Source organism: Cyclopterus lumpus, chromosome 4 (genome assembly GCF_009769545.1).
Source record: "Cyclopterus lumpus isolate fCycLum1 chromosome 4, fCycLum1.pri, whole genome shotgun sequence".
Taxonomy (NCBI): domain Eukaryota; kingdom Metazoa; phylum Chordata; class Actinopteri; order Perciformes; family Cyclopteridae; genus Cyclopterus; species Cyclopterus lumpus.
In genome coordinates, this window is record NC_046969.1 from 6,081,965 (window position 1) to 6,097,330 (window position 15,366).

At 40.3% G+C, this 15,366-nt stretch overlaps 3 protein-coding genes across 5 annotated transcripts; 2 read left to right on the forward strand and 1 right to left on the reverse strand.

Annotated features, from left to right (window-relative positions):
- The first annotated feature begins 1,422 nt into the window (after positions 1–1,422).
- glrx2 (glutaredoxin 2) lies at positions 1,423–4,742 on the forward strand. 3 transcript variants are annotated; one of them, XM_034530579.1, is made up of 4 exons: positions 1,423–1,451; positions 2,702–2,762; positions 3,163–3,339; positions 3,939–4,742. In XM_034530579.1, the coding sequence occupies exons 2-4, from the start codon at positions 2,703–2,705 to the stop codon at positions 4,101–4,103; spliced, it is 402 nt and encodes a 133-aa protein (XP_034386470.1). In that variant the 5' UTR covers positions 1,423–1,451; position 2,702; the 3' UTR covers positions 4,104–4,742. The 3 variants fall into 3 exon arrangements, with proteins under 3 accessions (XP_034386470.1, XP_034386471.1, XP_034386469.1); XM_034530580.1 differs by lacking the exon at positions 1,423–1,451 and adding an exon at positions 1,458–1,517; XM_034530578.1 differs by lacking the exon at positions 1,423–1,451 and adding an exon at positions 1,460–1,662.
- A 278-nt stretch (positions 4,743–5,020) lies between these two features.
- On the forward strand, positions 5,021–10,396 carry uchl5 (ubiquitin carboxyl-terminal hydrolase L5). The gene is made up of 11 exons (XM_034530576.1): positions 5,021–5,227; positions 5,725–5,788; positions 5,867–5,972; positions 6,425–6,550; positions 7,242–7,303; positions 7,700–7,830; positions 8,036–8,099; positions 8,441–8,543; positions 9,141–9,254; positions 9,535–9,633; positions 9,997–10,396. Exons 1-11 carry the CDS (start codon positions 5,152–5,154, stop codon positions 10,039–10,041), a joined length of 990 nt encoding a protein of 329 aa, XP_034386467.1. The 5' UTR covers positions 5,021–5,151; the 3' UTR covers positions 10,042–10,396.
- Positions 10,397–13,253: 2,857 nt separating this feature from the next.
- rgs2 (regulator of G protein signaling 2) lies at positions 13,254–15,366 on the reverse strand. The gene is made up of 5 exons (XM_034530577.1): positions 15,230–15,366; positions 15,051–15,140; positions 14,591–14,652; positions 14,229–14,395; positions 13,254–14,096 (listed from the first exon to the last, which is right to left on the reverse strand). Exons 1-5 carry the CDS (start codon positions 15,322–15,324, stop codon positions 13,902–13,904), a joined length of 609 nt encoding a protein of 202 aa, XP_034386468.1. The 5' UTR covers positions 15,325–15,366; the 3' UTR covers positions 13,254–13,901.

The window sequence follows — 15,366 nt, forward strand, 5'->3', positions numbered from 1 at the left end:
GAATCAACAAAAAGAGTTATTTGGGCAATATGATTGACATCTTAAAATAAAATATTCGACATCAAGGAAACATTGTACATCGCATTTGACTATGTGTTTGAGCGCCGAGCATCATTGATGTAAACAGTCTGCCTCCTCTCGTCCCACCCGGGTACTGCACTCTGTACTCTGAATATCACTAAGAGTGGAGTCGAGAGGACTGTTATCATAAACGCTAACAGCCTAATCATAACCCTTACCCTCACCTTAATCAAAGTCTTAGACACACACACAAACACTCGATTATATGAAGATGATGGATGAAGCACTTTTATGTGAAGGGAAAGGTTTTACCTTCTTAAATCAAGCAAGGGAGGTGAAGACTCCTGCTTGATGTTGAAGCTCCATCCAGCCTGACTAAAATAACTGAGGTTGTAGAGATCAGTTGGAACAATCCTCTTTGTCTTTTATCATGTGTATCAATTCTGTGAGCCGGTATTTGAACCCTACCGTTATTCTCCTCTGCCTTTCATAACAATTCAGGATTTGTGTTGGGTATTACCCATTCCAGGTCAAAACTGCAGATCTCTTTGATGGTGGGGATCCATTCTCACTTAAGCACTTTAAATACATATTCTCGCTTGGCTTTGAAAAAAGAAAAGAAAAAAGCCAAGTATGTATTTAAAGTGCTTCACTTGATATTCTCCTCATTACATACAAAGCTCTTCACAACCTAGCCGGTTCATACCTTTCTGACCTCCTGCACAGCACGCCCCACCTCAGATCCACCGACGCCAAACTTACTGTTATGTCATCTATCTGTCTTGTTTATATTAGTATTGCTTTTATTGTTTCCGTTTTTACCATGTATCTTTGAGTGTGCAAAATATATAAAATATATATACACAATAGAATACGAATAACTGCAGTGTGTATTTAAGGACATTCATTTAAGTTTAAACAGAGTGTGCAAAATGCAAAGTATGTGTAGTGTATATAAAGTGTAAGTGTAAATCAACATAAATGAATGTGTACAGTGAAATGTATGTATGAAATGTATGTATATATATGTATATATATGTATATATATATATATATATATATATATGTATATATATATATATATATATATATATATGTGTGTGTGTGTGTGTGTGTGTATATATATATATATATATATATATACACACACACACACATATATTGTTGCTTGTGCTAATCTAATATTTAGCCAATAAAATGATCAAAATTAGAGCCAGGAAAAATGATATTAACTTATATTTAACTAGAAAGATGTAGGTTTAGATTAAATAGAGACTATCAATTTACAGAGAAACGCCCAGCTATAAATGATACCTACAATAAACAATACCTTTAGCATCCCAGTGTGTGCTCCACGTTGGTCTGGCTGACGTTGTGGGCGTGTTCAAACTGCGCCTTGCGTCGGCAACTACTTCCGGTGGTCACGTCAGGCAGGCTTCTGCCATAAACAGTGTAAACAAGGGTCGAGAGCAGGCGTACAGTAACAGCCAGGGGTGGTGTGTGAACTGCGAACTGTTTGTACACTAACCGCATGTTTCATCCAGGCCAACAGCGCGATTATTTTTTAGCCATATTTTCATTTTTGTCCATGTTGGCTCGAGCAGGATGTCTTCCCAGGGTGGCATGGACCGGCTGCCGAAGGTCATTCTGGCTAGCTTGACAACCACTGATAGCTGACGTTAGCTCACTGAAGTCGTATGAAATAAAATAAAGACGTGCCGTTACTGTTAGCGACGCACCGCTGCCGGTGACACTGTTTATCTGTCGGGAAAGGCGATGCTAACGTAAAGCTAATCCGTTCACTGCATAGTGTTTTGACGCGGTGCTACCTTGATGCTGGTCTGAACACGTTTCATAATAGCCTCTTAACATTCTAGATTTAATGGATTTTAAAGTGCCAAACGTAAATGTCTTTAAACTTTTACAATTCAATAGAGTCCTCTGGCAAAGTCGGCATGCATGCGATCCAAAAACAATGCTTTATTTAATAAAAACACAGTCAACATTGGTCATTTGCATGCCGGTGTTGGCCTTAGCTGTCAACTAGCTAACGCCATGCTAGCCCCGTTATCTTCCACCTGTTCTGCGGTAGTGGAGACATTACACTCCTTTTTTAGATTAAAGTGAAACAAGTACAGGGAGCCAAATCGAGTGCACACAATTCACAATGAGGTTGTCATTAATTCATAACCACGTTGTATGACGTTATTCCTGTGTGTGGTTTTGATATAGCTTTTTCTTTATGGGGTTTGGCGAGACGCATGTCAACATCCAATCTGAGTTAATTGCTCGTGCCAAGTGAAGAGCACGTGCACTCCTAATCCCGGATTACCTGCAGCGTGTAACCCGTACTGCAGTCGTATGTCAGGCGGTGTAAAGGAGAGAAACGGCCACATTTGGGACGTGGTGAAGTCAGCAACGTTGTCTCCGACTGTAACTGTGGAGATGGGTATTTTCAGACCAGCAGTTGTTCTCCAGTTAGACATTATTGCGATGCTAATTATTGGCCTCACATGTGTCTCTTCTTGTGATATCTTCATGTTTCAGAGGTTATTGCACAACCCTGCTTGAGGGGGTCAATCGTGGTAGTGTGTGTTAGTTAGATTCAGATGTACAAAGAGTATGCCACATGCCTTGAAATGCTGCATGCTTCAATACTGTGATTGTTTGTCTTTTTCAGAATGGGGAATTTCACATCCTCTCCGTCTCTGTCCAGCACATCCTGTGTTCAGTATGTTAAGGTAAGTGGAGGCTTACGGATCTGTTGGCTTGTGCTGTGAATCTTTCTACAACCTATTTTTTTTTTTTTACTCTTTGCATCTGATACATTTGGCATTATAATCGGCAACCACCAGCATTCACCAGCATTCCTCAGCTTTGCAGTTAACTGTGTTTCTTGGCTTCTTTCAGTTTATTCCAGTGTATTACCTTCTGTTTTGATGTTTCTCTGCTTGTTAGTCAGAAATCTGTTATAAAGTGGACCTGCAGTTCTCTCACTGAACATTAATCATGGGAATATTAAATAAAAAAAGGCACCGTTTAAGTTCCTTTCACCTGTTGCTTAATAACTCACTTGAGGCCTGGTCTGTTTCTGTGGCGTTCTGCTATTTAATGAAATCTTCTTTTTGCCTGAACTTTCAGGAGATGGTGTCGCAGAACTGTGTTGTGATATTTTCCAAGACCACCTGTCCTTATTGCAAAATGGCCAAGAATGTGTTCAATGAAATTGGTGCGACCTACAAAGTGGTCGAACTGGATGAGCACAACGATGGGAGGAGAGTGCAAGAGGCCTTAGCTCAGATCACCGGTGCCAGAACGGTAAGCGCCTCCTTTTTGGGATTTGAGTTATATGAATTTGAGGTAACTTTCGCAGCCTATTATTTCAGCCTCTTATTTAAACCGGAATAACAAAATGCAGTTTGTTTTGGCAGCTCTGCATTTAAATTAAGATGACTTGACTAGCAATTGGTTTGGACTGTAGCGAAGACGCTGGAATTTATCCTGACTTTATCTTGACTCAAAATAGCAGAATCTGAGTCGAGATAAAGCTGCATCTTTGTCAGACTATAGTCTGTAATGATACCAAATATATACATTTAATAGAAATACAATTTTGACTAATGATAATTTGAATACGACTTCAAATATATTTTATTATTATATATTAAAATATTGGTTGTCCCAATCAAGTTTTTGTTTTCCTCGATCCATTTCTGTGTCCAATCCGATACTTAAAATATGCTTCGCCCCGAGTTCAGGACATCTCCGTTGGAAAAATGTTAATGAAAGTTAACGCGAGTTATGACAATTGGAGCAGATATTAGTCATGGCAGCAAAAAAAAGGAAGTATGTACAACTGCACTAAACCTAATGCATTTTGTAAAAACTAATGCTTTAACCTGATTTGCTGTGTCCAGGTGCCGAGAGTCTTCATTAATGGCAAATGCATCGGGGGTGGCTCGGACACCAAACAACTCCATCAGCAGGGAAAGCTGCTGCCCCTGATCGAACAGTGTGCTTCCTGCTGTGCTGCCAGCAGCTCTGACGGATCGGGCAGCGGACAGTTTGAGTCCGCCAAATGACTAACCGTTCTTGTAGTTTTTTTTCAATCCTGTATTCATGAAATGTTTGCTTGATCTCGTGCTACAAGTCCAACATTGCTTGAGCATGTTATTTATTTGTCAAAGTGCATTTGATACTTGATGTTAGGCTACATACATTATCATGCAGGGCTGTACAGTATTCTTATTAAAGCTGCCATCTTTTAAACAACACCTGTGGAACTACTTCTCATCTGCATGGTGGTTTTATTGAACAATATTACATTTTATTTAAACAAACATGATCACTCTCGGCATGAAACAGCATCAAACTGTGAACATTGTGAAGTATTGTCAGTGGGACTCATTCTTGCAAGATTAAATAAACTGATTTTTTTGTATGATTAGCACATTTATGTAAACATTACATAGTATTGAGATGTGTTCAACATTTGCATAAAACGACAATATTTTTCTTTGAAAAATTCTCGTTTTTTAAGCCATTGAAATGTCTTTTTTTTCCTGTGATTTTAACAAAGTCTGTTTGTGAGAATAACCTAAACAATTCTGATGCTGGTCAGTGTTATGAATGTAAAGATCAATGAGGGGTGTATAACAAACACTCAAATGTTTTCTTATTGCCAAGAATCTTTTTTTTATTAATAAATATGAATGAAAATCCACCGCCAGCCTTCCATGGCTTTGCGTTTTTACGAGTAGAGTGCTGCATTTGTTTTCCCCCGTCGTCTTAGGCGGGCGGGTATTATATCTAGTTCATAAGAGGTCTACTTTTAGATCACAATAGGTCATTCGCTTTTTTGTTTTCTCTTTCCAAATGTCGATACGTGTATATTCCTAAAATGGTGTTTGTTGCCAATGTTTTTGAAGTACTTTATGTCAAATCCGTTACTCTCCAACGGTATGCGCTGTGCAATAAAGCGCGCGCACCCCAGATTGTTCACATCGCACGGCATCACGTCGAGATCACTAGTGCTTCATTGAAATTAGCTTGACTAGCAGGCACTGCTAAGCTAGGACACTAGCACCTTGTATATGTGCACCGTAGGTTGAACAAACGACATTGTAAACCATGGCCGGCAGCGCAGGAGAGTGGTGTCTGATGGAGAGCGACCCAGGCGTGTTCACGGAACTGATAAAGGGTTTCGGTGAGTGACTGGTTCTCTGAACGCGGAGCCAGCTGCTTATTCACGGGCAGCGCAAGCTAACGTTAGGTAGCTTCTGTCAAGCTAACGGCAACTTCTAAATTAGCTGCTGTTGCTTTTCCTACGCTTGAATCAGTACAATTCCACGCAGATAAAACCAACATACTCCAGACGATGTAGTGTAAATGCCCACCCGAACAATGCATTCTGTAAACAAAAAGTTTGATGTAATAATTGGGCAATGTGAGCTAACACAAGTAGACAAGCTAACTAGCTAGCATTACTCAGCGTTCAAAACAACGGCGCGTGAAAACGGATCGTGGCTCGTGAATGACATTTGTTGTGGTTCGCTCCGCGGACTGACCCGCCAGTGGGAAGTTCATCGGCTCACTCCGTGGACGTTTTGTCAACCTTGTCTTTGTTGGACCTGACTTCAACATTTGTATTTACAAGTGTGGATACATATTTAGCGTTATGTGCTTTACTCTTGTCCTCGTCAGGTTGCAAAGGCGCCCAGGTTGAAGAAATATGGAGTATGGAGCCGGAGAACTTTGACAACTTGAAGTATGTTAATACCCGGAGCTTCATTACAATGAATGTCTTAAGACAGTATATTTAACATTTATATCTACTCTGTTCCAGACCAGTTCATGGGTTGATTTTCCTGTTCAAGTGGCAGCCGGGAGAGGAGCCGGCAGGATCGATCGTTCAGGATTCAAGGCTCGATCAAATCTTCTTTGCAAAACAGGTAGACTTGGCTATGTCATTTAAATATTATTATTATTTGTTGTAATATTAGCAAGAGCCTTTATTTTGGAGCTGTAGACATAATCTTTAGTTCAAAGTAAATAGTTGTGCTTCCTAATTCAATGGCATTACTATAACATTAAGCACACCGCCCACAACAAAGTGCCAAGATGCTTCTCTTCACTCTGACGTGTTTTCTTACATTATAAAAGGAAGATCTTTCTTGATATGGACATGCATATTAACATACCATTCTCAGGTTTTGCACTTGACACACAGACTTGCAGAAAACCAATTATTCATCAATTTGCTATCCGTTGCACCTTTTTTAAGGTTTGATTATTCAAATTACTGTGGGTGTAATGTGTGGGGTCTCTTAACAATATTTGCATCAATAAGGGGATATTCTCTCTGTCCAACTCATTGTTGTGTGTTCTATCTGTGTCTTTTCAGGTCATTAACAACGCCTGTGCCACCCAGGCAATCGTCAGCGTCCTGCTCAACTGCACCCACTCTGACATGTTGGTTGGAGACACGCTGACAGAGTTCAGAGAGTTTTCACAGAGTTTCGACGCTGCTGTACGTTTGTGGTATTTTTCTCTTGAATCCATAAAACACATTAAATATTGATATATTTTTTGGAAAATAATGAACCTTCCATTTTAACTTAAGCAACGCCAATATTTGGCTTGTAACTCAAATAAGTAATAATTGATTCATGCATTAAAAAAAAACGCTGCTATCCTTTTTGGAGCAGACATGTATTGCACAACTCGCTGTTTTTGCCCCTTCCATTTGTAGCACTGACAGTTTCATCCTCTTACCTTGATGACTTAAGTTTTCTGTCACATAAATGTTCCAAAGATCCAGGCTGAAAGGATGCTCAACTTCTCTGATTTGGAAAAAGTTCCATGAAGATCCGCTTCTTCTGCTTCTGAGAAGCTTTGCGTTGTCTCTTTATATATGTATTTGAGTCTAAACCAGTTTAGAAATGGCAACACTTAATGAAGCAGGAACACTATCAGAAGTGGACTCACTGCTCAGAATAATCTGTGTATTTCTAGGCAAGATGTAGAAGCAACAAAATAGTATTTTTTGTAATATTTGTAATTCTTTTATATTGACATTGAAACTCATTGAAAACAAATTGTATGCATGGAATGTGACTAGACACGGGAATGTATGTGTTCCATAGAGCCTTTCATAATGCTGCTGCAACCTTAAGGGTTATACAGTCAGCATTATAATCCTGCACCTCCGCTCTCCTCAGATGAAAGGTTTGGCTCTTAGCAACTCCGAAGTGATCCGACAAGTTCACAACAGCTTTGCCAGGTAAGCTGCTGCTCATATCGTATCCAGTGGGGGAAAGTCTGTTTGATTCGCTTCATACTATTTTTAGCTCCTCACTTTAACTCTGTAAAAAGTGAGTGGCCCAGTCTGTGAAGCAAGCTAATGTGAGGCGGGGTCATTCGTTGGTCACCCACCAAACGTTGTCAGTTAGGATTCTCTTAAAAACATTTTCTCTACCTGCTTAGTGATACAATTTTTAATGGAACATTATGTACGTCACATTAATTTATTGATTGGAGTTATAGTTTTCTCGGAAGAGAGTGCATTCCAACATCCCTACGCGGCTGATAGACAAAACAACAGTGTGTGATTCATGATAATTATCTTTGATGTTGATATTATAACCGTGCGTGTTTTTTCTTCTTCTCGTATATTCAGACAGCAAATGTTTGAATTTGATGCAAAGTCATCAGCAAAGGACGAGGACGCGTTTCACTTTGTGAGCTATGTTCCTGTAAACGGGAGACTATACGAGCTGGATGGACTTCGAGAGGGTCCGATTGACCTGGGTAAGCCAAATAAAAGTCATTTGTTATTCCTCTTTTATTGCTTTCCGGTTTCAGCGGCAACATTGGCAGTTATGTCCCTCGCTGTGCGGTTCTCCAATGCGTCTTGTTGGCCATGGCCCATTTCCCCTAAACGGACGTACTGTGTGCAGTTATTGTATTTACGGACAACAACAGTATTATTTGTCCCCTCTGTGTTTTTCACCAGGTACATGCAACCAGGATGACTGGATCAGCGCAGTTCGCCCCGTGATCGAGAAAAGAATACAGAAGTGAATATCTTTCGTGTTAATTTTTGCGATAAATCTTAGGTTAACCAGATGCTTTCTATCACACTGATGTAGAATGTAAATGCTTTAATGAATCCCTTTTTACTTTCTTGAGTAGTGAGATAATTAATTGGAAAGCGGTGGTGCAGAAAGAGTTCTGTCATCTGTCTTATTCAATATATTTCAATTTTTTCATAGTTCATTTTCTTATGAAGCAAAGATAGTATTTTCTCTGTATATACAGATATTAGATATCTGTATATAATCCTGTACTACCATGATTTTCTGCTCTGTGTATCCTTCGACACTTATTAAAATTATATTTGTATTATTTCCCTCTTCAGGTACAGTGAAGGAGAGATCCGATTCAACCTCATGGCCATTGTGTCCGACAGAAAGATGATATACGAGAGAAAGATCGCAGAGCTCCAGACCCAGCTTACTGAGGTGAGCTGAATCCAGTGCAGACATGACTGAAAGAATAATATATATCTTTCCCCATCTCCCTGTGAGGCTGCATGTGAAATGCATCAGATGTCAGCACTTGTATTCCTTTTTTGAGCACAACATGGTTATGTCCTCCAACTTATGAAATCTGTCCTTTCTTTGGGACTCAATCCAGTATTCTGTTTGTGATGTTTGTCACGTCATATTTGTACACACACACACACACACACACACACACACACTCTCTCTCTCAATATGTCAGATACAATTACTCCGTTTATAATTAAATCTAGTGTAATGATGCGATCTATAACGTTGTTTTGTCCCAAATGGAAGGAGTTTGAGGTCAATGGACCCAAACACGCCAACGGTGATGTTACGGTATACTGCTCACACCCTGACCCCATGTCAGCATAACTGCAGCATTCAAACACTAGAGGTCAGCAAACACAAGGCTTAACTTCCAACAGTGGAAACCTAGCATATTAGGACTATATATATATATGTGTGTGTATCATTTTTATTTTATTCACTCCCTCGAGTTTGCTACCCACAATGCACATGTCCTAACAATGGCAGTGCTCCTTGTGTTCCCAGGATGAACCGATGGACACGGACCAGAGCAGCACGTTTCTTAGCTCCATCCAGTCCGAGATTGCCAAGTACCAGCTCCTTATTGAAGAGGAAAATCAGAAACTTAAAAGATATAAGGTGGGTTTCTCCAACACCACATTCTCTACTACTCCATGCTGTAATACACGTGACATTCATTGTGGCATGAATGTAGAAAAATGGCCCATAAGGCTACAGTGTGTTTTTCCTGTTTGAGGAAGAAAAAAAACAAAAAACCTTTCGATTAACCACAAGCACATCATGAATGTCAAGGCTGTGCTTACTGCAGCCACTTCAGAATGTAAGAGGCCGTTTTAATTTCACTCATGCCCAGTTTTCTTCCACTTGAGGGATTTATGTTTTTTTTATTTTTTCACAGATTGAAAACATTCGGCGAAAGCACAACTACCTTCCTTTCATCATGGAGCTACTGAAGACACTGGCAGAGTACCAACAGCTAATACCTTTGGTGGAGAAGGTATTTGCTATTCTTTCAGTGGCTTTCTTCATCATTACTGGCCTTCTTTGCATGCGTGTCAGACTTGAGTGGCTTGGCATTCTGAAGCATCGTTGGGTATTCCTCTTCATTATTTTTAATGGGATCTCTTGTAGTTTTAAGGGACTCTCGTGGATGAATAATGGATGTCTTGGTTCAATGTCGACGTTATCGGGCGGAAGAATGATCAACAAGCACTATGAAATTGCCATTACATTTCAGCTTCAACGTTCATTCTGTCCACTAGAGGGCAATGTCTCATGAGCGATGCTTTAGGTATGTTTTAATCAACTACAGTAATTTAATTAAATTGAAATGCAAATGTTTTTTTTTTGTTCTCACCAGGCAAAGGAGAAACAGAGTGCCAAAAAAGCCCAGGAGGCCAAGTGAACAACAACAACAACGACGACACACTTCCAATAGAAAAGCCTCTAATCACACGCATCCAGAGCGACAGTCACCCCTTTCATCACTGAGCCACATACAGATACTGTTCATTACCGGTCATATTCATGTTACTGGCTGTGGAGGGTCTGCAGCACTTCCTCACCGTGGTGAACCATCCAGACATTAAGAACTGCACTGCAGGTGTAGCAGAGAGACTGTATCTCTCATTGTGTGTCCATCAGCTCTACTGCATGATAGAAGGAATGATGTGCTCAAATTATGTTCTGTCTTATTTTCATAATAAAATGTCTAGATGTTTGTGAATTTGTGTTTTTAATGTACTAAATTCTAAAAAATATTCTTTTTCAGTATTCTTTTTTTAAGGTTTTCAATTATTGACTCATTTGCAGACATCTATTTAATTTGTGTATCTAAATGCTCCCCACAGATGAATCCGTTGTGAAATCAGACTTGGTGGTAGAGCTTTGCCACCACCTACTGGTAAAACAGGAAGACTACAGGCTTGCATTTAGATTTACATTACTGCTAAACCTTTTCTTCTTTTTGTCTGTCCAATGTTAATTTATTAATTCATGTGTTTGAGAAGATAAATATCAAACCTTTTGAAACAATGTTGCTCTCTAATCCGTGTTGAACCTTTTGTCCCGATGAGCGCACCCCAACAAGCTGCCAAGCACTTTATAAGTGCATTGTTAAGAAACGACTGGAACACTTTTAGTAACTGGTGTGTTCTTTTGGGATGTTGATGTTTTGAACATGGGACTGTACTGTACTAAGCAACTCTGCTGACGTCCGGGTACTTGAACACAACACTCGTCGAAACGCCTGCAAAGTCTGACGTATCTGCAGTCTGATGACCGAAGTGGAACGTGGTCCTTTTTCTATTTTGGGCTCTGTTTACACACACACACCTTAAGTACTTCTTGGATCTGGTCCCAGTGGTCTGTTGCCAAGATCCTTCATGGCAAGAAATGGAAACCTGCAGGTTTTACTACCGCCAGCAAGAGGAACAGTATGTGTCCGTTTTATTATCAGGCAAACAGCATTCTGGGTGACTATTCTGGTTCTGCAGGGTGAATACCGTCACTGTACGTGCTGTCATCCGACATGGCCATTGCCACATTGTCTTTGTGTTGCTATTTCTGCCCTTTTTTTTTCTTTCTTAAAAACAAATATTTTGTTGTAATCCCACAACCATAATTTCAAACGCAACGGGAAAAAAGAATGACGTTTTGAAAAAATACCCAGGTTCCACGTGTGTGTGTGTGTGTGTGTGCTGCGTTGGCCTCTACTTTTGAAGGTCATGGGAAGTTTATTTGTACAGCTCATTATCGCACAGAGTGTCTCGAAGGGCTTTGGAGGCCCGTATGAGCAGCGGTTCCACACCGGGCAAGCAAAAAATTAGATGACACGAAGCCTGAAAATAATGCATATCGTTTTCTTTCTTCTGTTTTCTGGTAAGAAGTTTTGTATTCTATTTAAAATGACAGCAAAGTAACAAAGTTGAAATTACTTGGTGTGGTTTTATTTTTATTTTTTTTACCAAAACCCAAAAGTATTCAAATTCACAACGACTGGCTGACATTGAAAAGCAGCCAATGAGGACACTTTGGTTGTAACACAAACAACCAAAGTGTCTTCATGGACTGCTGTGAGCTAAATGCTGATGTTCAGCAGGTGTGATGATTACCGTTGTGGTTTAGCAGGTTTTTGCAGTAATTTGGTCATAAAACCAAAAATGGGGCGACGTGACATTTGGATGTGATGGTGGCACAACATGAACAGTTGAGAGGTCACCAAAGGTAATGCAGCTTATTCTGAGGAGCAGGTGGGAGTCCGTACTGGACTTAATGACAATCCATGCAACGGGTGTTGAGACACCGAATGTCAACCCCATGGTGGTGCTTGGAGAAAGAAGTCAGGGGGGGGGGGGATCTCCGTAGTCCTAATCCTCTGGGGAATCACGACTCAGCATGTCAATGCAAACCTCCACGGCAGTCCATTATAAATGACATTATTATCGCTCCAACAACAAAGAAAACCACACTTAATTAATAAATACTGGTGTAAAAGATGACTGTCAGCTGCTCAGAGAGGAATTCAATGTCCCCAAAAGACGAAGAATGTTGTTTTTGTTGTGCGACCGAACATACAGCGCATTGTCTCTAAAAAAACATAATATGTTGGCATGCGGTATGTGGATGTGTGTGAGCTTCGTTGAACCACACATGCAAAGGGCATGACGTGCATGACGCAAAACTATTTAAAGTTTTTGGAATTCAAGATGAATGGTGGCTTTCAAAAAAAACTATAAACACAATCTTTGAGGACTGTCTGAGCCACACATTAGTCCTTAACAAGGAGTTAGGCATTTCATTGGTACATATATATATATATATATATATATATATATATATATATATATATATGTATATATATATATATATATATTCAGGGCTTTTGTTATATTAATGGATCAAATACTGAAGTTCAGACCTCTTGATTTTTTCACATTTTTTAAGTTGCAGCATTACGCTAATATTGGTTAAATTATGTTTCCCCTCATCAATCTACTCGCTACCCCACGATGACAAAGGACAAAGCCCAACCGGATTTTTTGTAATTGTATAAAAATGTTTTTGTTTTTAAACGTGGCGCTCAGGCTCCTCCCATTTATCTGGATGACCTCAGAGGCCTACCTCCTCCTCGATTGGAGTCCTCCTGGGGTTAATTAGACCGAAAGGCGCACACCTGTTCATTTAAAGACCAAGATGGTGACCAGTTGGTGAGCATTTAGCAGCCATCTTTGTTTCATTGTATTATTGGTGGAGAGTATAGAGTTAAAAAGAGAGTGAATATTGGTTATTATATTAGGTTAGCCAGATGGCCCTTAAACGTATCTGCAGGATGTGTAAATGAGCAACCGTGTGGAAACTACTGACATGTCGTATCAACTGTTGATGCAGGTTTTACATAAATGACCAGTTCAGTATTCACTAAGCAGTGATGGAGACCTTTGACCGGTACGTTAGGAGTAAACTAGAGCGTGAGATGTGGGTGAAGCTTTCAAAATCTATTAAGGTCCCCGAGCTGTAGTTCCATACACTGTTCCCAAATGTCAACAATTAACTTCCATGCTCGAAGAAGTTTGACATCTTTGCATTTAATTCAGAATTGAACACGACAAAGGCCTCTCGGAATGGAAGAAACATATTTTATTTCGTGAGCAGTCCAGCTGCCTGCCGATCATCATATCACATTCAACACGTGCAATATATTTACAACACATACACCGTGGCCCCCAGGAGCGTCGGGCCGAATACAAACTGCGAATCGTATCGTAAAAAAAAAGTTACAAATTGCACTTTTTGTGTAAACACATGCAAGCAGATCCAGAAGATCCAACATGGCAGTTGTAACCACAGCTGTCTTCAAGTGGATACCGGCGCAGAAATACATTCCAACGGCATCGTCGGGCGAAGTGGAAAGTGTTTTTTTCGGCAGTCGTCTCCCCTTTGAATGCGGTTGCATTTCAACAGAAATCTTTCGCCAACGCACCGTTGCCCAACATCCTAACACGGCGGGGGGTACAAAGAAAGTGCAGGTGATGGCCCTGTGAGGGAAATGTAACAATAATTCCATCTGGTAGAAATGCTCCCGATCGGCCCTCGGCACGGCGGACCAAAAACATGGCTCCACTTATCCGCACTTATTGTTTATGCTGAGCGTTTGCATTTTGAGGGTCTATTATCCCGAGGCGGTGCTCGGAATGAACATCATCAGCGGTCTATTCACACCCTCGCAGCGGTAAACAAATGACTTTGGGGGGGGGTCTAGTTTGACTAGGACTTAATGTGCTTGCTCTCTCCCTTGGCAACGACACACAGTTCCTTGTAGAGGTCGGACTCGATAAATCTGGGGTAGGAGTTGTTCTCCATCAGGCTGTAGACTTTCCTCTGGGCGGCCAGGAAGCTGGTGGCGGTGGGCTCAAGGAGGTTCTGGATGATGTCATTCTTTGTGTGGAAATCCAGGTTTATCTGTGACCCAAAGAAACAGCTGTTGTGAGCCTCGGACTTTTGAAGGACATTAAATTCTGATTTGGAAAATGTGACTAAATGGATCCAATAACTTGTTTTTGCATTTTTTGTATTCAATGCTCCAGCCGTTACCTCTTTGGGAGCTTCGTCTTTAATGAACTCCTCGTGCATGCCGGCGGCCTTGGACGCCAGCTCTTTGTGCGACGTGATGTTCCTGAAATCCTCGCAGGCGAACCAAAACTCAATGTTCTCTTCGCAGAACTCCGACTTCAGAAAGATGCGGAACACAGTTTTTCCATCTGTGGGAGGAACGAGAAGAAGTTAAAGAAAAAGGGGGTCGTATGAGCCATGTGCGCATTAATGTAAACACGTATGTGAAAACACCTTTCGTTTATTGAGGCCAATAAAGTTCCTTCGTTTAGTGCACGGTTACCGTGCGACCTTTGAAACCCTTTTATGTACTTGTGTGCCAATCGTGCGGTGAATATGCTTACGTTTATGACTGAGTAGTTTGTCAAGTGACTGCGCCCATTGCTGCACGTCATCAGCAGTCGGCCTGAGGGGAGAAGATACGGAATGGAATGTATTATAAAACTACAGGAGGGGAGAGACATCTTTAAGTTGATGAAAACGATACACACATTCCTAAAATAAAAAAGGTTATTTTTCTATTAAAATGTCTTTGAATTCACATTACATAGCACATCATTCAGAATTAAATGATTTATTTTAGACAAAAAAAATCACAGTTATCTGGTTACACATAAAACACATAAAACATATGAAAAGCAAAAAAAATACACAATCAATGAGACAAAAATGAAGTCAAATCAACAAAACTTAATTCACGGTAATATACAATTGAATTATATATTTACGACTGAATAAACATGAAGCACAAACAACATGTTCTGCAGAATTATGTCAAAATCCTTCAAAATGAAGAGGTCTTACCTGTAAGATATGTTTTTCTTGAGATGTAATATCGACTGGGAAGTGCTTTTCTTCAAGAGAAGTCCTATTCTGTTCCTCCAGTGTTTACTCCTGGAAAAAGGAAATCACGTATTAGTGTGATTCTTAGCAACATCTTTTTTTTACAAGGTCATCATAACCTGCATCCTTCAACAACTCACTTCATCTCCTTCCTCTCTGTGCACATGTCAGCGGGTGCCCCAGAGTCAGTGAATGCCATGATTCGGGATGTCACACAAGCAAGGTTTTCTCTCATGGTTCAATCTCCTCTCCTTCTCCCTCTTCGACTTCGCAGGCA